This window comes from Trichomycterus rosablanca, chromosome 5 (genome assembly GCF_030014385.1).
Source record: "Trichomycterus rosablanca isolate fTriRos1 chromosome 5, fTriRos1.hap1, whole genome shotgun sequence".
NCBI classification, from domain to species: Eukaryota; Metazoa; Chordata; class Actinopteri; order Siluriformes; family Trichomycteridae; genus Trichomycterus; species Trichomycterus rosablanca.
This window is the reverse complement of record NC_085992.1, coordinates 30,575,408-30,601,754: the sequence shown is the minus strand read 5'-3', so window position 1 is coordinate 30,601,754 and position 26,347 is coordinate 30,575,408. Positions and strand designations below refer to the sequence as shown.

General features: G+C 38.0%; 2 protein-coding genes across 3 annotated transcripts in view; one reads left to right on the top strand and one right to left on the bottom strand.

Annotated features, from left to right (window-relative positions):
• Nucleotides 1-19,417, bottom strand: part of polh (polymerase (DNA directed), eta) — a 28,418-nt gene extending 9,001 nt beyond the window's left edge. The window contains exon 1 of one of the 2 annotated variants that reach the window (XM_062995965.1): nucleotides 19,159-19,417. The gene's annotated coding sequence lies outside the window, so the exon portion shown is untranslated. The remainder of the gene's footprint in view (nucleotides 1-19,158) is intronic. The other variant, XM_062995967.1, reaches the window with a different exon arrangement.
• Nucleotides 19,418-21,802: 2,385 nt separating this feature from the next.
• gsta.1 (glutathione S-transferase, alpha tandem duplicate 1) lies at nucleotides 21,803-26,202 on the top strand. Its single transcript, XM_062995962.1, has 6 exons — nucleotides 21,803-21,964; nucleotides 22,052-22,103; nucleotides 23,994-24,126; nucleotides 24,253-24,394; nucleotides 24,691-24,816; nucleotides 25,992-26,202. Exons 1-6 carry the CDS (start codon nucleotides 21,878-21,880, stop codon nucleotides 26,121-26,123), a joined length of 672 nt encoding a protein of 223 aa, XP_062852032.1. The 5' UTR covers nucleotides 21,803-21,877; the 3' UTR covers nucleotides 26,124-26,202.
• Nucleotides 26,203-26,347: the final 145 nt, after the last annotated feature.

The following is a 26,347-nucleotide window of genomic DNA, read 5'->3' as shown; positions in this document are numbered from 1 at the left end:
GCTTGCCCTGTAATGCTAAATAGTAATATAGGCAACTAAAGTACATTTAAAAAAGCTACAAAGCTTTTTTGAAAACTGATGGGGCCAACCTTATTAAAAGATAGATCACAATGACCTAGGCTGAAAATAGTAGATCTCAGGCCACGAAAGTATGGCCACCCCTGCTGTAGGTAGACACAACAGTGTAAGAGCTATATATTTCTCACATTGACGCACGGCAAACACATACTGGACAGAGCAGCAATCCATTACAGAGCAACAAACATGTACACATTAATTGACTTACATTTACAAATCCACTTTGCTGTGAACTAGTAACTTATACTGAGGTGTTGAGATTCCCTTACTACTGCTTCCATCCACATGGCTATATCCATCACCTCGATGGTACTTCCAATTAGCAATTACACTACAGTTAATACAGCACAAAGACAATCACAATAGTTAAAGTACTAACTATTGTACTGTTATAGGTGTTTTAATTGTAGTAGGAAAGCACAATATGTGTATTTTGACTTTGCTACCAGTAGAGGCCTATTTTACATTCATCCAGTTAAAATACAAATCAGTGCTAAAATGTTATGGTAACACACACATATAATGTTGTGGATTAGTCCGAAAAAGAAGGGCAGACTGCCACACGTGCAGTGCCCATCATGATAAAGCTCGTTGGACACGGGAAAGGGGTTTTGCAGCTTTGGATGGGGAGGGGGTAATACTTCCATACAGGTTGCTCAAGCCTTGTATAGAAGGAAGGTAGGGGTCAGCTCACCTCCACAAACATTAGTACTCACTTCAAGTTATATACTGCGTTATCTTCAAAGATTTCACATAGACGGTATGTTTACAAAAAAAACTGTTCTACTGTCTGTTTACACTCATGTCTTCACTGATTTAAACAAGTGCGACATTCGTTTTGTACTTGTTACTAAAATTGTTGTTAAAATATTGTCGAAATCACAGAAATGTTGAATTTCCCAACAAGCACTGCTCTGTATGCAAATTTTGCGAATGCGAGGTCCGCCCAATTAGTGCTCGGAGGTTTTGATGGAGTCGGTGGTACAGCTAAAGGCATTGCATTACTTTTATACTCTATCGTAGCTGCGAGAGCTGAAGAAACAGAACCTAAACGAAAGGATGTTATAGAGGGACCGTTGTTTGAATAAATGATCGTCTGTTAACAGTATTGATGAGCTAAGTTGCTTGCGAGTGGGTGGAACAGCGTCAATGCTGCGGCTTCTAGTGGTCAATGTTCGTATTGTTGATGCTGCTTAATTTACACAAAGATGTGCAGTAGTTTGTGTGTGTGTGTGTGTTTGTGCCTATTGTGTATGGAGGTAAATATGTAGCAAAAGTTTTGCACCTGTGAAAACGAAATCTGTAAAATTTGTACCTGTAAAAAAAAATCTGTAACTGTGAAAAAGATTTGTACCTGTAAAAAATAAATTTGTAACTGTAAAAAAAATCTGTAAAATTTTTCTCTGTAAAAATAAAATCTGTAACTGTGAAAAAGATTTGTACCTGTAAAAAATAAATCTGTAACTGTAAAAAAGATTTGTACCTGTAAAAAATAAATTTGTACTTTTATTTTCGATGTGAGAATAAAAACATTGCAGCACAGTTTCAAATCTGCCCGCCACGAGTTTTGCAACAAATATCTCAGTCAGCGTGTTGCAAAACTGATCTGTAACTACTACTGAGGAGATAGACGTAATTACCGACCAATCAAAAGAGCTGGTTTTTAGCGCAGCAGAAGCGTGTCAATCACAAAGTTTCAGTGTAGTGGGATCAGAACATCATAACTCACGTTATAACATCCTTATTAGTGTTGCTGTGGGTATTATGGTGGATGTTTGCTGCGTGTTGTCTGCTAGTTAATGTGTTAATGCGTTTAACCCTGCTAGTTTTATACTGGACATATTGGACACTCGGCCTGACATTCGAGTTTCTTTCATCTCGTTCTCGGCTAATAAACATTCAAAAACGAATAAACCTGCACGAACTGACTCTGCAGTAAGCAAAGCACAAACTACAATCTAATATGTTTTTAAAAGTCTTTCTGTTTATTTTTATTTAACGCTATTTCGTGATTGTGAGCTTTATCTGCCTTGAAAAGCCAAGGGAGCCTCTCAAAAGTGCATAAAACCAGGTTATAGTTCTGTATTACCTAGTGACATGTACCATTCACCACAACTGTATTAAGTCCTACAGTACTGGTACAGTCAAATACATATCGTGTAAAAGAAATCTAAACGTACATTTTAATGTAATAAGCAATGTAGTGACATGCACCACCTACTACCCCTAAATTACAGAAAAAAAGCTCTACAGTGTGGGTATAGTAATGAAGAATAAAATATAAACGTAGAAATATAACATAGAAACGTAAATTTGTATACAAAAAAGGTTGTAGTAGTTACCATGTCACTTGCACTACTCACTATTTTACATAATAGTCTTACAGCAGTGATAAATCATACAAAGTCCTACAGCATGAGTATAATAATAAAGAATGAAATATAGAAAATTTTAATTGCAATTTACATTGCTTATTACATTAAAATGTACATTTAGATTTCTTTTACACGATATGTATTTGACTGTACCAGTACTGTAGGACTTAATACAGTTGTGGTGAATGGTACATGTCACTAGGTAATACAGAACTATAACCTGGTTTTACGCACTTTTGAGAGGCTCCCTTGGCTTTTCAAGGCAGATAAAGCTCACAATCACGAAATAGCGTTAAATAAAAATAAACAGAAAGACTTTTAAAAACATATTAGATTGTAGTTTGTGCTTTGTTTACTGCAGAGTCAGTTCGTGCAGGTTTATTCGTTTTTGAATGTTTATTAGCCGAGAACGAGATGAAAGAAACTCGAATGTCAGGCCGAGTGTCCAATATGTCCAGTATAAAACTAGCAGGGTTAAACGCATTAACACATTAACTAGCAGACAACACGCAGCAAACATCCACCATAATATCCACAGCAACACTAATAAGGACGTTATAACGTGAGTTATGATGTTCTGATCCAACTACACTGAAACTTTGTGATTGACACGCTTCTGCTGCGCTAAAAACCAGCTCTTTTGATTGGTCGGTAATTACGTCTATCTCCTCAGTAGTCCCGCCCCCTGCACCCCTAAGCCCCGCCCCTGCAGCTACAGGTACAGATCAGTTTTGCAACACGCTGACTGAGATATTTGTTGCAAAACTCGTGGCGGGCAGATTTGAAACTGTGCTGCAATGTTTTTATTCTCACATCGAAAATAAAAGTACAAATTTATTTTTTACAGGTACAAATCTTTTTCACAGTTACAGATTTTATTTTTACAGATAAAAAATTTTACAGATTTTTTTTACAGTTACAAATTTATTTTTTACAGGTACAAATCTTTTTCACAGTTACAGATTTTTTTTTACAGGTACACATTTTACAGATTTCGTTTTCACAGGTGCAAAACTTTTGCTACATATTTACCTCCATAATTGTGTGACTAACTTGCATATATGTGAGTGTATCACTGCCAAGTCACATTCTGAATGTGTAACAACAGAATGGCTGCATAGTTGTGGAGGCTAGAATGTGCCAGACAATCTTCTGCTTACAAATTGAAGCGATAAATAGTTAAAAGTACTGTGATATTTTAATTGTGGCAGGAAAGCACAATTTGTGTCATTTGGCTAGCAGTAGAAGTGTGTTTTACAATCATCCAGTTAAAATACAGATCAACACTAACACATGTAATGTTGTGGAATAGTCCAAAAAATAAACAATAAAACCTAAAAGGGAGGGCAGACTGCCATGTCACCCGTGCAGTGCCCTTTTAGTAAGTTAGTTATGATGCGGGACGAGGGAAGTGTTACACTTCTATACAGGTTGCTCCAAGTACTGTATAGAAGGGAGGTAAGAGTCAGTTCACCGTTACCTCCACTAACATAAATAGTCACTTTAACTTATATACTGCATTACATAAAAAAATTTCACCTAGACGGTAGGTTTAAAAAAAAAAACTGTTCTACTGTCTGTTTACACTTATGTCTTCACTGATTTAAACAAGTAAGACATTCGTTTTGTACTCGCTATTAAGATTGTTGTAAAAATATTGTCGAAAACACAGAAATTTGGAATTTCCCAGCAAGCTCTGCTCTGTATGCAAATTTACTGCGCTGTTATTGGTCCAGCCCAATCGGTTGTTGCCAGTCACGTGTACAGTTACCAAGACAAACTCAGTGAGGATGCCAGGGACCGTTATTTGGATAAACCAGTCTGTTACTAGCATTGATAATAGTACATGTTTGTATTGTTAATGCTGCCTATTCATCAAACGTTTCTTAAAATAAGAAAAAATTAAAAACCATCAAATGATTTTAACCTCTATATGTTAATATAATAATAATAATATAATGTTTTTTTTAACAAGCTTAAATATGTAAAAAAAACCTAATCATTTATTGTACTGCACTGTGTATATATGATTGTATATATTACACACTGTACTATGACCTAGATATTACAATAAAGAAATGTCATTTTCAGACAGCACTGTATTCAAATCTGGCATGTTACTGTGCTGAATATTGAATTCCAAACCGTTTAGTTTGTTTAAGCACTGTGGCGGCTGGGGTCGAAGCTGGAAGCTTCTCATTTTCTCATTGTGTCCATGTGAGTTTCCTCTGGCGGCTCCGGTTTCTTTCCACAAGCCCAAAAACATGCAGTGAGTCAGCTGGATCTACTAAAAATTGCCCAAAGTGCGAGTGTGATGTGTGTGTGATGTTTATATGTGATGTGTGTCAACCTGTCTGAGGTGTTTCCTGCCTTTTGCTTAATTAATCAGACCCACCACAACCCTGACCAGGATAACCAGCAGTGGAAAATCAGACAATGATTGAACAAATAAATGAATGAATAAGCAACGCATTCATTCATCCACAAATACACAGTATGACTGCAGTATGCACAACAGAATCCATGTCAACAATGTCCAATCACACCACAGATTTCTCTTGGCTCAAACTTACCCGGACTTACAGACTGCTGTACAGTGAGTCAGCCATTCAAGTTATTAATAGGAATAGTAGAAGTTTTGTTCTCGGGGTCACAAAAGGAAAAGGCTGTCTGTTGCCAATGTGAATTTTAAAAGCCAGAGCGGGTGTATTATTGCCTATTGTGTGAATGTCTTGCAAATCTGTAAGTGTGTCACTGCCAAGGCACATTCTGAATGTGTAACAACAGAATGGCTGCAATTAACTTGCACAACAATCAATACCGGCCCACTGCATAAAAATGTATGTATTTAATGGCCGTTGCGATTTGCATATGAACCTGATCACCGGTTCCATTGTTATGCAATGGGAAAGAAACGGTCGTTATGCAAATGGCCTAAGGTATTTAACACCAGCTTAGACTGAAGAAGTCACTTGGATGAGTGACGAAACATATCTCCACAACAAACTTGTGTCCAAAGGAAATGATTCAGCTTTGTGGATTTGTGTACCTATATTACTGAGCATGCATGAAGAGATTCAGATCTCATGTTGCATACAGACATTTTAACCCTACAATCTGACATTCATATAAAGTCAATTTTGGAACTTGCTGGCTGAGGAAAAGTATCCAAACAAGAAAATGTGCTATCATTTGACAGCATTTTTTGGATCAACCTACTTATGTTAATCAGCCTTTTCACACATGACAATAATTAGGTCTAAATATCGACCCACCCTTACTGATGAACACTGTTAGGATCTCGATTAATGTTTTATTGAATGAGGACCAGTGAGCACAGAATTAGCTATTTAAATATAATTATTTATTTAGAAAAGAAGAAAGGAATCTCTGAGCCCTTGAAGTAATCGATCGCTCCCAGTTTCTCTCCGTCTGTCCCTGTCTAAATATATCAATTGTTAGAAACCGTCCCCTTTTAAGCTATACCCACTAGGGTGTTGGCCGAAGTCTTAGTTGTTACCTTATATGGCGATGTATATGGCGATCTTCTGGAACTTTTCTATCACCGGGCAGATCTTCAAAGCTGACTCGAGTTTTTTGTTAGAATTAGCATGCACTTCTCGGTTTTAGGTGTTTAGCATATTGTTTACCAAATTGTATCTTCCGCTTTTTAATGGCGTACGTGCAATTATGCATGTTTGTTCTAAGGCCTATTGATTATTAAGAACACAAGGTCAAATTGTTCCAAATTTTAACAACACTTGGAAAACTGCTTGAGAATTGGCATCAACAGCTATCGTCCAGACTACATAAATTTTAGTGTGCAAACTAGCAAAATAAGGTTAGTGTAAAACGCTTGTCCTGTAATGCTGAGTATCAATATAGACAACTAGAGAACATAAAAAAAAAAAGGCTACAAAGCTTTTTTTGAAAACTGATGAGGCCAACCTTTTTTGAAAACTAGATCACAATGACCTAGACTGAAAATAGTAGATCTCAGGCCACGAAAGTATGGCCACCCCTGCTGTAGGTAGACACAATAGTGTAAGAGCTATATATTTCTCATATTGGCGCACGGAAAACACATACTGGACAGAGCAGCAATCCATTACGGAGCAACAAACACAATGAATTGACTTACATTTACAAATTTACGTTGCTGTGGACTAGTAACTTATACTGACGTGTCTTACTACTGCTTCCATCCACATGACAAAATCCATCACCTCGATGGTACTTTCAATTAGCAATTACACTACAGTTAGTACTGTACAGAGAAAATCACAAAGTTGTGCACATTTCACACCCACTACAAATGTTACATTTCCAAAGTAGAGAGTGTAAACTACTAAACTTGGCACCACAGCAGTTCACTTTCTTCTTTTCGTTTTCTTCTACTGCACTTAACATGCAAGCAGTGGAAGAAACGGAGGAGTGAAAAGTGTACTGCTGTGGCGCCATCTGTTGGCAAATAAAGACCTAGCAGCAGCTTTGGTCAAGCTTTCATAAACGGTGCTGGAAAGCAATGTGAATTTTAGTGTGCCAGTGTGAATTCTGAAAACCAGAGCAGGTGTATTATTGCCTGTTGTGTGAATAACTTGCATATCTGTGAGTGTATCACTGCCAAGTCACATTCTGAATGTGTAACAACAGAATGGCTGCATGGTTGTGTTGCAGATTAGTTGTAAAAGAAGGGCGGACTGCCACTTCTGCCACACAAGTGCCCTGGATATAGCTCGTTAGACACGGGGAAGGGGTTACGCAGCTAGGAAGGGGGGAAGTGTTATACTTCTATACAGGTTGCTCAAGCCTGGTATAGAAGGGAGGTAGAAGTCTGTTTTATAATCATCTAGTTAACATACAAATCAACCCTAAAATTATACAGTAATTTTTCAAACACATGTGATGTTGTGGAATAGTCAAAAAAAAAAAAACTTAAAAGGGTGGGCAGACTGCCATGTCACCCGTGCAGTGCCCTTTTAGTAAGTTAGTTATGATGCGGGACGAGGGAAGTGTTACACTTCTATACAGGTTGCTCCAAGTCCTGTATAGACGGGAGGTAAGAGTCAGCTTACCGTTACCTCCACTATCATAATGACTCACTTTAACTTATATACTGCGTTATCTTAAAAAATTTCACCTAGACGGTAGGTTTACAAAAAAAAAAAAAAAGTTCTACTGTCTGTTTACACTTACAGTATGTCTTCACTGATTTAAACAAGTGCAACATTCGTTTTGTCCACGCTACTAAAATTGTTGTCGAAAACACAGAGATTTGGAATTTCCCATCAAGCTCTGCTCTGTATGCAAATGTACTGCGCTGTTATTGGCCCAAATCGTATCAGACCCGCCCAATCGGTTGTTTCCAGTCACGTGTGCAGTTACCGAGACAAACTCAGTAACGATGCCAGGGACGGTTATTTGGATTGTTTTTGTTTGTTTATTAGTTTATTAGGATTTTAACGTCATGTTTTACACTTTTGGTTACATTCATGACAAGAAACGGTAGTTTCTCATTACACAAGGTTATATCGAACACAGTCATGGACAGTTTAGTATCTCCAATTCACCTCACTTGCATGTCTTTGGACTGTGGGAGGAAACCGGAGCACCCAGAGTAAACCCACTCGAACACGGGGAGAACATGCAAACTCCACACAGAAAGGACCCAGACCGCCCCACCTGGGGATCGAACCCGGGACCTTCTTGCTGTGAGGCGACAGTGCTACCCACTTAGCCACCATGCCGCCCCGTTTATTGTTTATTTGGATAAACCAGTCTCTTACCAGCATTGATAATAGTAAATGTTTGTATTGTTAATGCTGCCTATTCATCAAACGTTTCTTAAAATAAGAAGAAATTAAAAACCACCACTGAATGATTTTAACCTCTACATGTAAATTTTGTATAATAATATAATGTTTTTTTTTAACAAGCTTAAATATGTAAAAAAAATACTAATCATTTATTGTACTGCACTGTGTATATATGATTGTATATATTACACATTGTACTATGACCTAGTGTATACATTACAATAAAGACATTTCATTTTCAGACAGCACTGTATTTAAATCTGGCATGTTACTGTGTTGAATATTGAATTCCAAGCCGTTTGGTTTGAAATACTAGTTTAAGCACTGTGGCCTGGGTTCGATTTCCCAGATGAACGGCCGGGGTGTGAAGTTTGCACGTTCTCATTATATCCATGTGGGTTTCCTCCAGTGGCTCCGGTTTCTTCCCACAAGCCCAAAAACATGCAGTCAACTGGAACTAAAAATTGTGAAAAGGTGTGAGTATGATGTGCTTTCAAGCTTTTTTGAAAACTGATGAGGCCAACCTTTCTAAAAGGTAGATCACAGTGACATGTCGACTGAAAATAGTAGATCTCAGGCCACGAAAGTATGGCCACCCCTGCTGTAGGTAGACGCAACAGTGTAAGAGCTATACATTTCTCACATTGGCGCAAAGGCAAACACATACTGGACAGAGCAGCAATCCATTACGGAGCAACGTACATGTACACATTAATTGACTTACATTTACAAATCCACGTTGCTGTGGACTAGTAAATTATACTGAGGTGGTACTTCCAATTAGCAATTACACTACAGTTAGTACAGTACAAAGAAAATCACAAAGTTCTGCACATTTCAAACCCACTACAAATGTTACATTTCCAAAGTACAGAGTGTAAACTTGGCGCCACAGCAGTTCACTTTGCTTTCCTCTTTTTCTCCTACATCACTTAATAATATGCAAGCAGTGGAAGAAATGGAGGAGTGGAAAGTGTACTGCTGTGCCGCGATCTGTTGGCTAATGAAGACCTAGCAGCAGCTTTGTTCAAGCTTTCATGAAACGGTGCTGGAAAGCAATCAAAGCCCATTTAGACCACAACAGAAAAAAGAGTTAATTTGCTTTTAGTTTATTTAGCAAAAGGGCCGTCTGTTGCCAGTGTGAATTTCAAAAGCCAGAGTAGGTGTATTATTGCCTATAGTGTGAATAACTTGCATATCTGTGAGTGTATCACTGCCAAGTCACATTACACGTGTGTAACAACAGAATGGCTGCATAGTTGTAGAGGCAGTGGGCCAGACAATCTTCTGCTTACAAATGAAAGGTATAAATTGTAAGATTACAATTATATTTTAAATGTGGCAGGAAAGCACAATTTGTGTCTTTTCACATTGCTACCAGTAGAAGCCTATTTTACAATCGTACTATTAAAATACAACTACTAAATACAATGCTAAAATCATATCATTACTTTTATAATACAGATTATGTTGCACAACAGTCAAAAAGATAACATTGTGAAAAAGAATGGCAAACTACTTCATGCAGCACCTGTTTGGAGGTGAGGGTAACTTACATTACCACCGAATGTCACAACTCTATAACCTCTCCTCAAAATAAAAACAATCTTACTGTAGTTTATATAGAATGTTATCTTGATACGTTTCACGACGAGAGTGAGTAAAAAAAGAAAACTGTTTCACTGTCTGATTACACTGAAATGTTCACTGATTTAATGAAGTGGAACATTCACTTCGTACTTGGTACTACAATTTGTATTAAAATATTGTCAAAAACACAGAAATTTTGAATTTCCCAGCAAGCTCTGCTCTGTATGCAAATTTACTGCGTTGTTATTGGCCCAAATCGTATCAGAGATCCGCCAAATCGGTTGTTGCCAGTCACGTGTGCAGTTACCAAGACAAACTCAGTAAGGATGCCAGGGACCGTTATTATATTGGTTACCAGCATTGATAATAGTAAATGTTTGTATTGTTAATGCTGCCTATTCATCAAACGTTTCTTAAAATAAAAAGAAATCTCTATATGTTAATATAGTATAATAATAATATAATGTTTTCTTTTAACAAGCTTGAATATGTAAAAAATATACTAATCATTCATTGTACTGCACTGTGTATATATAATTGTACATATTACACATTAAACTATGACCTAGTGTATACATTACAATGTAATGTACAATGACAAGAAATGTCATTTTTAATGTCTGGCGGCCAGTGATAGCTCAGTGGTTAAGGTACTGGACTAGTAAACAGAAGGTTGCCGGTTCAAGTTGCCACTGTTGGGTCCCTGAGCAAGGCCCTTAACCCTCAAGTGCTCATTGTGTAAGTCGCTTTGGATAAAAGCGTCTGCTAAATGATGAAAATGTAAATGTTACTGTGGTGAATATTGAATTCCAAACCGTTTGGTTTGTTTAAACACTGTGGCCTGGGTTCAATTTCCCCAGCTGGGCGGCTGGGGTCCGGAAGTTTGCATGTTCTCATTGTGTCCATGTGGGTTTCCTCCGGTGGCTCCGGTTTCCTCCCAAAAGCCCCAAAACATGCAGTGAGTCAGCTGGAACTACTAAACAGTGCCCAAAGTGTGAGTGTGATCTGTGTGATGTTTGTGTGTGATGTGCGTCAACCTGTTTGAGGTGTTTCCTGCCTTTTGCTCACTTAATCAGACCCACCACAACCCTGACCAGGATAACCAGCAGTGGAAAACCAGACAATGATTGAATAAATAAATGAATGAATAAGCAACGCATTCATTCATCCACAAATGCACAGTATGACTGCATTATGCACAACAGAATCCATGTCAACAATGTCCAAAGACACCACAGATCTCTCTTGGCTCAAACTTACCCGGAACAGACCGCTGTGCAGTGGACTGACAAGTCAGCCGTTCAAGTTATTATTTTAGAAATAGTGAATGTTTTGTTCGCCAGGCCAAAAATGGAAGGGGCCTTCTGTTGCCAGTGTGAATTCTGAAAACCAGAGCAGGTGTATTATTGCCTATTGTGTGACTAACTTGCATATCTGTGAGTGTGTCACTGCCAAGTCACATTCTGAATGTGTAACAACAGAATGGCTGCATAGTTGTGGAGGCTAGAATGTGCCAGACAATCTTCTGCTTACATTTACATGCTTACAAATTGAAGCGATAAATAGTTAGAGTACTGCAATATTTTAATTGTGGCAGGAAAGCACAATTTGTGTCCTTTGACTTTGCTACCAGTAGAAGTGTGTTTTACAATCATCCAGTTAAAAAATAAATCAACACATTCTAACATATTGATATTGTGAAATAGTCCAAAAAAAAAAAAAAGCTAGAATGTGCTAGACAATCTTCTGCTTTTCAAGCGATAAATAGAGTACTGTGATATTTTAATTGTTGCAGAAAAGCACATTGTGTTTTACAATCATCCAGTTAAAATATAAATCAACACTTCAATTATACCGTTACTTTTCTAACACATTGATATTGTGAAATAGTCACACAAAAAAAAATAAAAAATAAAAAGGGAGGGCAGACAGACTGCCATGTCACCCGTGCAGTGCCCTTTTAGTAAGTTAGTTATGATGCAGGACGAGAGAAGTGTTACACTTCTATACAGGTTGCTCCAAGTCCTGTATAGAAGGGAGGTAAGAGTCAACTTAACGTTACCTCCACTAACACTATTACTCACTTCAACTTATATACTGCGTTATATTCAAAAATTTCACCTAGGCGGTAGTTTTACAAACAAGAATTGTTCTACTGTCTGTTTACACTCATGTCTTCACTAATTTAAACAAATGCGACATTCGTTTTGTAATTGTTGCTAAAATTGTTGTTAAAATATTGTCGAAAACACAGAGACTTGAAATCTCCCAGCAAGCTCTGCTCTGTATGCAAATTTGCTGCTCTGCTATTGGCCCAAATCGAAAGCGAGGTCCGCCCAATTAGTCACGTGTGTTTAGTGCTCGGAGGTTTTGATGGAGTCGGTGGTACAGCTAAAGGCATTGCATTACTTTTATACTCGATCGTAGCTGTGAGAGCTGAAGAAACAGAACCTAAACGAAAGGATGTTATAGAGGGACCGTTGTTTGAATAAATGATCGTCTGTTAACAGCATTGATGAGCTAAGTTGCTTGCGAGTGGGTGGAACAGCGTCAATGCTGCGGCTTCTAGTGGTCCATGTTCGTATTGTTGATGCAGCTTAATTTACACAAAGATGTGCTGTAGTTAGGTGTGTGTGTGTTTACTTACAAGTGCAAAGTACAGATATTTAAATGATATATTACCATACTTGATTACTGCCCACCACTAATTTGGCCACACTCATAAAGGCAGTGGTTCATTTGCATGCTTAAAGGTTTGTCTACATCATGAAACGGTTCTTCAGCTTGATGGCCAATGTGCTGTAAATCAAAGCGGTTCTATATAGCATCAAAAAGGCTTCTGTTACTGTTACGCTGTTAACTGCTTTCCATACTTCATCTGGCAGTCAAAAGGTTTAACAAGGAAACAGGGAAGCACATGTATGAAAAATGTGATTATGTGTACTTTCTTGTTCATGCAAGACTGGGTCAGAAGCAGCTCTATTCATAACACAAGGCAAACAAGATAAAGCTTCAGCACACAGTTTATTCTTAAACTGTAGGTCAGGGGTGCCCAATACATTGATCAGTGCAGATCAATCAAAAACCATCAATAAATGATATTATCCTCTTCATGCTTTTATTTTCTTTTAACAAGCTTAAATATGTAAAAAAAAAAAAACAATAATAATAATTTATTGTACTGTATATATGTTATGATACACAGTTGTATATGTTACACATTGTACTATAAACTTTTATAGACATTATAATAAAATAATTTTATTTTCAGACAGCACTGTATTTAAATTCGGCATCTTACTGTGTTGAATACCACCACTATTATTTCACACTGAATTCCAAACCATTTGGTTTGAAATACTAGCTTAAGCACTGTGTTCGATTTCCCAGCTGGGAGGCAGAAAGGATTTCTGTGTGAAGTTTGCACGTTCTTACTGTGTCCATGTGGGTTTCCTCCCACAAGCCCCAAAACATGCAGTGAGTCAGCTGGAACTACTAAACATTGACTAAGGTAAATCACTTGGATGAGTGACGAAATATATCTCCACAACAAACTTGTGTCCAAAAAAAATGATTCAGCTTTGTGGATTTGTGTACCTATATTACTGAGCATGCATGAAGAGATTCAGATCTCATGTTGCATACAGACATTTTAACCCTACAATCTGACATTCATATAAAGTTAATTTTGGAACTTGCTGGCTGAGGAAAAGTATCCAAACAAGAAAATGTGCTATCATTTGACAGCTTTTTTTTTTGATCAACCTACTTATGTGAATCAGCCTTTTCCCACATGACAATAATTAAGTCTAAATATCAGCCCACCCTTACTGATGAACATTGGAAGCCTGCTTGAGAATTGGCATCAGCAGTGCCAATCAGTGTTAAGATTCTCTTACTACTACTTCCATCGACATGACAATATCCATCACCTCGGTGGTACTTCCAATTAGCAATTACACTACAGTTAGTACTGTACAAAGGAAATCACAAAGTTCTGCACATTTCACACCCACTACAAATGTTACATTTCCAAAGTACAGAGTGTAAACTTGGCGCCACAGCAGTTCACTTTGCTTTCCTCTTTTTCTCCTACATCACTTAATAATATGCAAGCAGTGGAAGAAACGGAGGAGTGAAAAGTGTACTGCTGTGCCGCGATCTGTTGGCTAATAAAGACCTAGCAGCAGCTTTGTTCAAGCTTTCATAAACGGTGCTGGAAAGCAATGTCAATTTTAGTGTGCCAGTATGAATTTTAAAAACCAGAGCAGGTGTATTATTGCCTATTGTGTGACTAACTTGCATATATGTGAGTGTATCACTGCCAAGTCACATTCTGAATGTGTAACAACAGAATGGCTGCATAGTTGTGGAGGCTAGAATGTGCCAGACAATCTTCTGCTTACAAATTGAGGTGATAAATAGAGTACTGTGATATTCTAATTGTGGCAGGAAAGTGACTTTGCTACCAGTAGAAGCCTATTTTACAATCATCCAGTTAAAATACAATTCAACACTAAAATTATATTGTTACTTTTGTTTGTTTATTAGGACCTTAACGTCATGTTTCACACGCTGGTTACATTCATGACAGAAACGGCAGTCCTCAGTTCACAGGTTTAATGTCAAACACAGTCATAGACAGTTTAGCGTCTCTAGTTCGCCTATCTTGCATGTCTTTGGGACTGTGGGAGGAAACCCACACAGACTCGGGAAGAACATGCAAACTCCACACAGAAATAAACGCAATAGTCCAAAAAAAGGTGAAAAGAAGGGCAGACTGCCACCCGTGCAGAGCCCATGATATAGCTCGTTGGATACGGGAAAGGGGTTCTGCAGCTTTGGAGGGGGGAGGGTAATACTTCTATACAGGTTGCTCAAGCCTTGTATAGAAGGAAGGTAAGAGTCAACTCACCGTTACCTCCACTATCACAACAATTCGCTTTCAAAGATTTCACCTAGACGGTAGGTTTACAAAAAAAATTGTTCTATTGTCTGCTTACACTCATGTCTTCACTGATTTAAACAAATGCGACATTCGTTTTGTACTTGTTACTAAAATTGTTGTTAAAATATTGTCGAAAACACAGAGACTTGAAATCTCCCAGCAAGCTCTGCTCTGTATGCAAATTTGCTGCTCTGCTATTGGCCCAAATCGAATGCGAGAGCCGCTCAATTAGTCACGTGTGTTTAGTGCTCGTAGCGGCACCGAGACATCTTTTTGGAGGTTTTGATGGAGTCGGTGGTACAGCTAAAGGCATTGCATTACTTTTATACTCTATCGTAGCTGTGAGAGCTGAAGAAACAGAACCTAAACGAAAGGATGTTATAGAGCAGTGGTTCTCAAACTTTTTAGACCGAGTACCACCCATTGTCAAATCAAAACTTCCAAGTACCACCTATGTCTCTCATCACAGAACCACATATAGCACACATTAATTAGGTGTGTGTGTGTATGTACAGTATATATATATATATGTATATATATATATATATATATATATATATATATATATATATATATATATATATATATATATATATATACACAGGGGTTGGACAAAATAACTGAAACACCTGGTTTTAGACCACAATAATTTATTAGTATGGTGTAGGGCCTCCTTTTGCGGCCAATACAGCGTCAATTCGTCTTGGAAATGACATATACAAGTCCTGCACAGTGGTCAGAGGGATTTTAAGCCATTCTTCTTGCAGGATAGTGGCCAGGTCACTACGTGATGCTGGTGGAGGAAAACGTTTCCTGACTCGCTTCTCCAAAACACCCCAAAGTGGCTCAATAATATTTAGATCTGGTGACTGTGCAGGCCATGGGAGATGTTCAACTTCACTTTCATGTTCATCAAACCAATCTTTCACCAGTCTTGCTGTGTGTATTGGTGCATTGTCATCCTGATACACGGCACCGCCATTGGATGCACATGGTCCTCCAGAATGGTTCGGTAGTCCTTGGCAGTGACGCGCCCATCTAGCACAAGTATTGGGCCAAGGGAATGCCATGATATGGCAGCCCAAACCATCACTGATCCACCCCCATGCTTCATTCTGGGCATGCAACAGTCTGGGTGGTACGCTTCTTTGGGGCTTCTCCACACCGTAACTCTCCCGGATGTGGGGAAAACAGTAAAGGTGGACTCATCAGAGAACAATACATGTTTCACATTGTCCACAGCCCAAGATTTGCGCTCCTTGCACCATTGAAACCGACGTTTGGCATTGGCACGAGTGACCAAAGGTTTGGCTATAGCAGCCCGGCCGTGTATATTGACCCTGTGGAGCTCCCGACGGACAGTTCTGGTGGAAACAGGAGAGTTGAGGTGCACATTTAATTCTGCCGTGAGTTGAGCAGCCGTGGTTTTATGTTTTTTGGATACAATCTGGGTTAGCACCCGAACATCCCTTTCAGACAGCTTCCTCTTGCGTCCACAGTTAATCCTGTTGGATGTGGTTTGTCCTTCTTGGTGGTATGCTGACATTACCCTGGATACCGTGGCTCTTGATACATCACAAAGACTTGCTGTCTTGGTCACAGATGCGCCAGCAAGACGTGCACCAACAATTTGTCCTCTTTTGAACTCTGGTATGTCACCCATAATGTTGTGTGCATTGCAATATTTTGAGCAAAACTGTGCTCTTACCCTGCTAATTGAACCTTCACACTCTGCTCTTACTGGTGCAATGTGCAATTAATGAAGATTGGCCACCAGACTGGTCCAATTTAGCCATGAAACCTCCCACACTAAAATGACAGGTGTTTCAGTTATTTTGTCCAACCCCTGTATATATATATATATATATATATATATATATATATATATATATATATATATATATAGGCAGTGATGGGAATTATGGCTTCTTGACAGGAGCCGGATATTTTGGCTTGGTTCCTTTTAAAGAGCCATTCAAAAAGTGAATCTTCGCGCTGCTAGGTAAACTATAAGACATCCCCGATATTAACATCAAATTTGCATTAAATGTAGGCCTAATTCAAACATCATTTAAATAAGAACGATTAATTTCAAAAGGCAAAAAACTACAGGGAAGAGACAGACTGTGGTTGCATTTCATTAAGTTTTAGAAAAATCCTTTCTTGTACAAAGATGTGACTGAGTTTGATTCTGCTTTAAAACATAAGCACAATAAAATAATCAGATTTAACCTAATTAAACAAGTTTATAGTTTATTTCTGAATTATTTGTCATTATACTACTAGCTCTCTCTCTCTGTGTGTGTGTGTGTGTGTGTGTGTGTGTGTCGCTCGCTCATTCTCTGCGATACTGAAAGTGTTTTCGGATTTGAGTGAGTGCGCGTGTTTAGCGGAGCAGCCTGGTGATGTCAGGAACGAGATCAGTGAGATTCAAACACAGATCTGCTCTGACAAAAGCGAGAGAGCTACTGATAACGTTACTGATAACTTTACTGATCACTTTACTGATAACTTTACTAATAACGTTTCGGAAATTTCGAGATGGAAACTGCGAACGTGAAGTATAGACTTAATGAAGTACGGTGTCTGCGTAGCCCCGAATATTTTTAAAAACACATTAGTTTAAATACAACTTGTTTTAATTAAACTGATTTTATTAAAACAGAATTATAAGAACTTTGAATTAGATTTTATTAGTAATTTACACATTTTGTTTCATATTATTTTTTATTTATAATTATTAAATGATTTATTTTTTCGGTGCATGTAATTACTTTTCCGAGATTATCTGGCGTACCACCTCATGCTGCTTCACGTACCACCAGTGGTACGCGTACCACAGTTTGAGAACCACTGTTATAGAGGGACCGTTGTTGAATAAATGATCGTCTGTTAACAGCATTGATGAGCTAAGTTGCTTGCGAGTGGGTGGAACAGCGTCAATGCTGCGGCTTCTAGTGGTCAATGTTCGTATTGTTGATGCTGCTTATTTTGCACCAAGATGTGCAGTAGTTAGGTGTGTGTGTGTGTGTGTTTACTTACAAGTGCAAAGTACAGATATTTAAATGTTATATAGCATCAAAAAGGTTTAACAAGGAAACAGTGAAGCACATGTATGAAAAATGTGATTATGTGTACTTTCTTGTTCATGCAAGACTGGGTCAGAAGCAGCTCCATTTATAACGCATGGCAAACGATGGAGCTTCAGCACACAGTTTATTCTTAATCTGTAGGTTGACACAATAGTGTAAAAGCTAAACAAACTATATCTAAGTAATATTACAGCTGTATTAATGTGACGGTTGCATTTTAATGATGTCCCAGCTAACACAGAACGTTCCCGTAACGTTAGATTTTGGTTCCCCTATGGTTATTTTTAGGGAACCATCCCATAACGTTATGGTAACGTTCTATTTTCGTTAAAAAAATCAGCGCTGTTACCGGAACGTTCCGGGAACTATGAAACCTAATGTTCTCTCATGGTTTTATGAAAACTAACAGAGAACGTTAGTTAAAGCTTGTATAAAGTTTTATTTCTTATGTGTATAAAGTATCGTTCCAGTAACGTTCCCGGAAGGTTTTCTTATGATCCAGTGAGAGAAATTAGTATATAGCAAGCAGAACTCTCCATTAGCACAACTAGAAAGTGAGGTTTTCTTGTCTAAAGTTTTCAATAATTTAAAGGTTAGTACAAGGTTCCCTTAAAGGTTTCAATAATTTTAAGGTTACGGGAACGTTAGGGGAACGTTCCCACAACTATAATGCACAACCAAACGGGAACGTTCTATTTCCGTAAAGAAAACTTTCCTGGGGAACCAAAGGGCAACCAAAATGATCCGTTCCCAGAACGTTTTGGGAACCAAAAATTGTTAGCTGTAATAGCCGTTTAATATTTAAGATGGCTCGTACCATTTCATCAAAAAAGCGAACAAAAATAAAATGCTCCGGGCTCAATACAGAACAGACTGGCCCTAGTTCAAAGCAGTTGATTAAATCAGTCTGATGTTCACAATAAAAATGAATATGTAGACATTTCCAGAAGTACCACATCATTTTATATTTAACACACTATGTGCAACAACAGTTGATTCACACTCAAAGATCTTCACACACATCTGACTGCACGAAAGGGAAGCTTAGTTTTCAGAAAGAGCAAATTCAAAAACTCAGTTTCTTACATCGACCTTTTATTTCTAGTCAGCTGACTGATTCTTGATTCGGTGCCGTCTAAGGAATCGGACATCACAGCTGTTCAGCTTAAGTTTATGTCATTGCCATTTACGCTTGTGAAAAAAGAAGCGCTCCACAACAATAGGTCTGGGTAAAAAAAAAAGGTTCCTTTAACACTTACAGAACTTGTGTGTAGGTCTCTTCACCTGGCTTTTTCTGGAGCGATTAGACTCCTCAGCAGTCCATGTGTTGCAGCTCCCATTACGCGCAGAAATAAATCTCATCTGTGGGGTCACTGTACCTTTCCACGTAGATAGACCACTACTCTCTGGAGTCCTCCTATGCCTCGATTTGTCCGATAACATGAGACATTTTTCCCCAATAAAGCCGTTTGCTTTTAATTTCTGCTAATAGCTGTTAGCTTCGACGTATCCGTTTCTACAGATTTATTTTCTATTAATCCAACAAATGTGGGTTAAACTGTACTCGTCGCCATCGTTGACATCTGTCAATCAATCAACGACACGATGATTTTACTGAATAAACAAACACTTAACTTATTAGTATACATTAATCCCAGAGAAACGACGTGTGTTGAACCTCATGCATGCTGTGTTCTGCCATAAGAGAGCAAACTCATCGTGGGAATTAGGGTCCTCAGTGGTACTTCCAGTTAGTAAATCCAAAACAGTTGTACTGTAGAAAAAGTCAAAAGTTGTGCTACAAATATTACATTTACAAAACAGAGAGTGTAAACTAAACGCCATTTCAGTACACCTCTTCGCTCCTATTGTTCTTCTACTGCTTGTTTATGAAGTACAGTGGTACATGGCGCCATCTGTTGGCTAATAAAGACCCAGCAGCAGCAATTACATTTTCGTTACATTTCATAAAACGGTGCTGGAAAGCAATCAAAATCACTTTAAATCAGGACTGTACTACACAAACAAAGTTTTGAATTTGCTTTAGTTTATTTAGCATTTCTCAAAGCCAGCTTGGTTCAAGTTTAGTGTAATTGATTACAGCTCAAGTACATTGAGCAGTGATAAATAAATCTGCTGTGACATTGCATTTAACCCTTTCATGCATGAATTATAACAACATGAATCAAGATTTTTTCCCAAAATGGTTTAATTTTCCTTTCAGGCTAATAAAACTATTGAACTGCTTTTTTAAAATTTAAATGTAATTAATTAGGAGTTATTTATGTGTCCACTCAGGTGGACAGCATGCATTTGAGTTTCACTGAGAGTGATATTTCATTAACAGCCCAATGAATAGAACATTACTTTTTAGAAATAGATAAAGTAAAATACAATCGTTTAATGATGTACAACAAATGTTATCATGTTTTAACATGTACTGGACCGGCTATGAAAAAACATGAACAGTCCAATGCCCTGTCAAAACATAGGAAAAAATGAATTGGTTTGTGTGTAAAATCTATTTACGATACCATAGCAAAGCAGCCAGGGCACAAACACAAGACAATTCAAGTAAATGTACTTGGTCTTTTGCATGCATAGAGCATTTTGGCATCTGTGTGCATTTTTTGCTTCCTTGAGCTAAGGCCAGTAGTTTCCAGGCCCAAATCTGATCACAGTACATCTCATATTGGTACAAATGGTATAAAGAACACATTGTGATTCCCTTCTGTATGAAATCACAGAGACGCAAAATTAAAAATATTAATTTAATATTATTACAAATAGTGTGGTTTACAAAAGAAATCAACTTACTTAATCAATTTACTGCTTCAAAAATACATATTTGAAGAACACAATGATTGTATTGCTTCTTAGATGTTGCTTTTTGTGCTCACATTTTATTTACCAGCAAAGATGCCTTTTAGTAGAAGAATTTTACAGAAATCCCAGAAGCAGAGTTTCTGACAGTCAGTCAGCTATTTTGGTTTACCATATGATTTGTTGCACTTGCAATTATTGGCCACATGGATACTGGGTTGTTTGGTAAAGGCTTAAAAGGCTGTCATGCATCAATAACAGTAAAACCTACTGTACGCACATGAAAAATAATAACTTTTAAATAGCTGTCCACTGTATTGACCACCATACATGAAAGGGTTAAGAAGCAATTGAAAGGTTTTTATAACTTTATTTTATTTATTTATTTAACTGTTTATACATTTATTTTATAAAATATTGGCTTATTCTGAATTTATGATTCATGCAGCAAAGTCCTTATCAGCAGGGTGTTTAAGTGTTGGTAAAGTCAGTTAAAACTGCTTTGCTATCACATCCTGGCCAGGGTTGCAGTGGGTGCGTCACTAAAACTTCCTCCAGATTAAATCATAAAATAAGATTATGCATTGCAGAGGGAGAAATATGCAAAACCCTTCCTATTACACGTTTGTAGACAAACTAAATATCTTCAGATTTCAGTCACCTATTAGATTTTTACCTCATTATTAGCCCTATTGCCCGACCCTTTTTTCGGAATGTGTTGCAGGTCTGAATAGCACTAATGGATGTACAGTATATTAACAAGTTTACCAAAACATAAAATATCTTGGGTTCATACTGTCTGCAATCAAATAAACGTTAATGTTAAACGTTAACAGCTTCGTAAATACTGGTGAAAATATTACATTTGCAGCTACAGTTCAAAGATCAAAGAAGCTTCCAGAAGTTAATCTATAACTAACTGTACGCAGTCGGTTTCTAAACGCCCCTCATTTTGCTCAGTCCTCAAGGAAACGTGTTGATCAATCAGCTCAGCTTTTTGAGTCACGGGTACAAAACTATTGGTTACAACCTCATTAATATTCATGACACGAAAGCTTGTATTTGGTGTAACTGTCAGTGCTGGTTCCAGTTGGTGAAGTTTGCTGGGCGCTGTATTGTGGTTTTCATAACTAGATCTGAATAAAGCTTTTCAAAATGGCAGGAAAAGCAGTGTTATATTACTTCAACGGACGAGGCAAAATGGAGTCTATACGATGGCTTTTGGCTGTTGCTGGTGTTGAGGTTTGTTTTACACACAAGGCGCATTTTCCAGACAGTGTAAAGTTTAAAAGTGTTAAATTATTACTAAGCATGTTATTGCACTTGCAGTTTGAAGAGGTCCATATTACCACTAAGGAACAATTCCAGAAGCTGGTGGATGGTATGTATTGCTTGACTACATTGTTAATTGCATGAAGGTTGTAAGGACTCGATAACTCCTTAAACATGTTTTCTTTAGGCTCACAGTTTTTAACTTCACGTCAGTATGTATTTTACACCAATATGGTCAACAGGAATCCACACAGTGCTAGTTGATCTTTACTCGCCTGTAAAGATGGACAAATTTGTGTTAACTCCCCTCCTAATTCATGCATGTAGGTGTGTCCTTTAGGGCACTTCAACTGTAAGCCAGGGATATTTGTGCAGGAATAGTTCCTGACCTCATAAATGCTCATTTCACTGAATATGCACAAATTCCTACAGACACACTTTAAAATCTTGTGGAAAGCTTTCCCAGAAGAGAGGTGGCTATTCAATGTTTTGGAATAGTATGTTTAACAAGCTCATGGTTGGGTGTCCACATACTTCTGTAGGCTCAGCTTTAAGTAATAAGCTCTTTAAAAAATGTTAAGAAAAACAAGGTCACGGTACATATAATGTGATTAAATGGTTATCTGAAAAACTTGGTGAACGTTTACGCAAAACAACTGGAAATTAACTTATATATCTCTAAATAAAAGTAGGCTGTGTAAACAATACCGCTTACTGCAATTTATTGAAGTAGCTAAGAATGTCTAAAAAATAAGTACTGTGTTTAGGACCCCATATTTAATTTACAAATGTATGAGGTCAAAATGTGATTAGTTTGTTTGTTTATTAGGATTTTAAGGTCATGTTGTACACTTTGGTTACATTCATGACAGGAACGGTAGTTACTCATTACACAAGGTTCATCAGTTCACAAGGTTATATCGAACACAGTCCTGGACAATTTTGTATCTCCAATTCACCTCACTTGCATGTCTTTGGACTGTGGGAGGAAACTGGAGCACCCTGAGGAAACCCATGCAGGCACAGGGAGAACATGCAAACTCCACACAGAAAGGACCCGGACCGTCCCACCTGGGGATCGAACCCAGGACCTTCTTGCTGTGAGGCGACAGTGCTACCCACTAAGCCACCGTGCCGCCCCAAAATGTGTCTAGTAAATGTCATTACCATCAAATGTGAAATAAAAGTTAAAAGATTTGAAATTGAATTGTGAATTGAAATGTGACAGTTGGGTTAAAAAGTCAATCTAGCTCTCGCACTTCATACAGACTATTTGGAAAATATCATTTTCAAAAGAATTTCAAAAAGAATGTTTTTTTCACTTCACATATTAACTGAGCCAGTATAAGTTATGTGATTTTGCTGGCATCTTTTCTACACACTAATTCATCGTGTTACATGATTAAAAGTGTTGCCATGGGCACTCGGATGGCAGAGCAATAGAACATGCTAGCACGTCTCGAAGTTGCGACTCTGTGACCGGCAGGCCAGGCACCTATACGGACAGTGATCAACTTGTCCAAAGGTGGGAATGCTGGAGGGGATTCCTCATGACTGCTGCAATTCTGACCTCTTCTGGCTGATCAATGGTGCCTGCAAAGAAACGGGGAATACTGGAGATTGGTGTGTGACCCTGCTTGAGTGATATGGATCACCTTATAAACCCACCCCATGCAGGTGAAAAAAAGCAGTCGGCTACTGCATACGTGTTGAGAGTTGGCTTGTGTTAGTCATGGTTTACCTCGGTGAGAAGTGGAGGGCAACAGCATTAGAGGAAGCATAATAAGATCGGGTAATTGAATATGACCAAATTGGGAGGAAAATTGAAAAAGAAAATGCTTGCATATTTATTTTTCTTGGTTTAGACTACTAGTACTTTTTAAAGAAAACATTCATTAGTTTTCTGTTTTGTTACTGAAGTCCCTGTAATGCACAGTATTACTGAAAAATGCACTGTTGGAAATAATTTAAAATTTTTTCAATTTTATTTTAACTCCAGACGGAGCTCTCATGTTCCATCAGGTTCCAATGGTTGAAATGGATGGAATGAAGCTTGTTCAGACAAAGGCTATTTTGAATTACATAGCCGGAAAATACAAGCTCTATGGAAAGGATCTGAAAGAGCGTCTTATGTAAGTGTAAACCCTTATTAGATATCTGTTTTAACACCTGTCAGAAGTGTTACACTGGTTTCATAATGCACAATTAGCAGGTTTTCATGCAAATACAGTTTTTTCTTTTTTTAAATGTATTTAAAGGATTGATACATACGCTGAAGGCGCTGGAGACATTATGGTCATGATCATGATGCTGCCCTTTACACCACCAGACAAAAAACAGAGTCAGCTGGAGAAAATCGAGTGCAAAGTCAAAGAACGCAGTTTTCCTGCTTTTGAAAAGGTATGCTAAACGCCCATACTATGGATTTTGCCATTCTTATACCATAGCTGAGAAAAATCCATGTTTCTGATTGGCTGACCAGCATGTTGACAAGTAGCTGTAGTATAAGCATTATCACCCTCTAAACAGTCCTTTTATAAAAAATAAGACTTAATGCAGGAACCTTTCAGCCCTGTCTGTTGTTTTCGTTTAACAGGACACTATGTTGAATGTTTTCTTTTACACAATCATCTCATAGGAATTATGTAATCACAGGGGGTGTGTGTGTGTCTGTGTGTGTTTGCTCTGGCTCTTAGGCCCTTGCAAGCTCCAAGTACCTTGTGGGAGACCAGCTGAGCTGTGCAGATGTGCATCTTCTGGAGACCACTTTGATGTTGGAGGAGTTATTTCCCACAATACTTGCCACTTTTCCTAAAATCCAAGTAAGCTACATATTTTCTTTCATATTAATTTATATTTCATATTAATTCCAGCAGCATATGCACTAACATCTACAGGTTTATTTTGTAGATTACTTTAAGCCAAATAGTCCCAGCAGGGTTGTATTAGGTGCCTTTGATGTTTTAGAGGCAATTTAAAATTCAGAGGTCAATATTAGATTCTATTGTACTGTATGTATTACAATTACATTTATCAAAGATGCGCACAAGTATTGAAGAAAGCACCAGTATTATCAATGAGCAGGCACCTCCACAGAAAGGGAGGGATGGTCAAAGGGATTCCTCATCACTGCTGCAATTGAGGTCTTTTCTGGCTGGCTGGTTGAAGGCACCCTCACAGAGAATCTGAATAATGAAGAGTAGTTTGTGGCTCTCAATACACAATACTGCTCTCTATGAGGTGAAAAGAAGCGGTTAAAACTGCACACATGCTATTTAGGAAAGGCTACTGATACACAGTAAAACCATGGGATGTAGATGATTAAAACTGGGATGTGGATGGAACTTAGCAGGACTATGACCTTAAACAGATGCACCGATCAACACGAAAATGGTTTAATGAGCACAGAATTAAGCTTTTACCACGTCATACGATTCTCCTCTTCATGCTGCACCATGCATTTCCAATTGGAGACAGATCTGGACTGCAGACAGGGCAGTCAAGCACATGCATTCTCTGTTTCTTTAAAGCCACGCTGATGTGGCACAGGCCTGGCATCGTCTTGCTAAAATAATCATGGCACATATACAAGTCACTCATGCCATGGGCACTGATGCACCCCCATAAAATGACAGATGTTGGCTTTTTCACCTTATACCTTACACTGATAACAGTCTGTATCTTTGGCACGGAGAACTCGATGAACTCGAGCTAGACTATATTTGATGACCCACAAGGCTATATTTATCACAGTAGCATGACCGTTTCTTATGCAACACCGTCTGAGAGCTCAAAGCTCACATTCAGCAATGGTTTCTGACTTTGACCTGGAAGGACTGAGATCTCTTTTTTTTTACTATATTATGGATTACAATAGTAGATATTATAACAGTAGATGATAAAAGATTAAATTTTTTGCAATCATGTTTACAGTATTTTGCACCTAAATTGTTTCATATACTGCAACAATCTTTGTAATTCCTTCTTGTTCTTTCAGGAATTCCAAAAAAGGATGAAGGAAATTCCAGCAATCAGCAAATTCTTGCAGCCTGGTAGTCAGAGAAAGCCTCAGCCAGGTGAAGTGTATGTCAAAACTGTGATGAATGTATTGAGTCATCTTTTCCCATAATATATTAATGATCAGTCACATATCACTCCTGCATGTACCTTATGTACAATGGTGATTATATAAAGCTTCCTATTCATCATGTTTGTCTTTCATTTTTACATGCAGCTTAAACCAATAAAGTAATTCAACGTATTCCAATATCTAATATCTTTCAAAGCCTAACGGGTTAAGAACATTTGTTCCAGACTTCTTGTCAGCTGTCTGCAACAGTGCGCAGCTTGAGA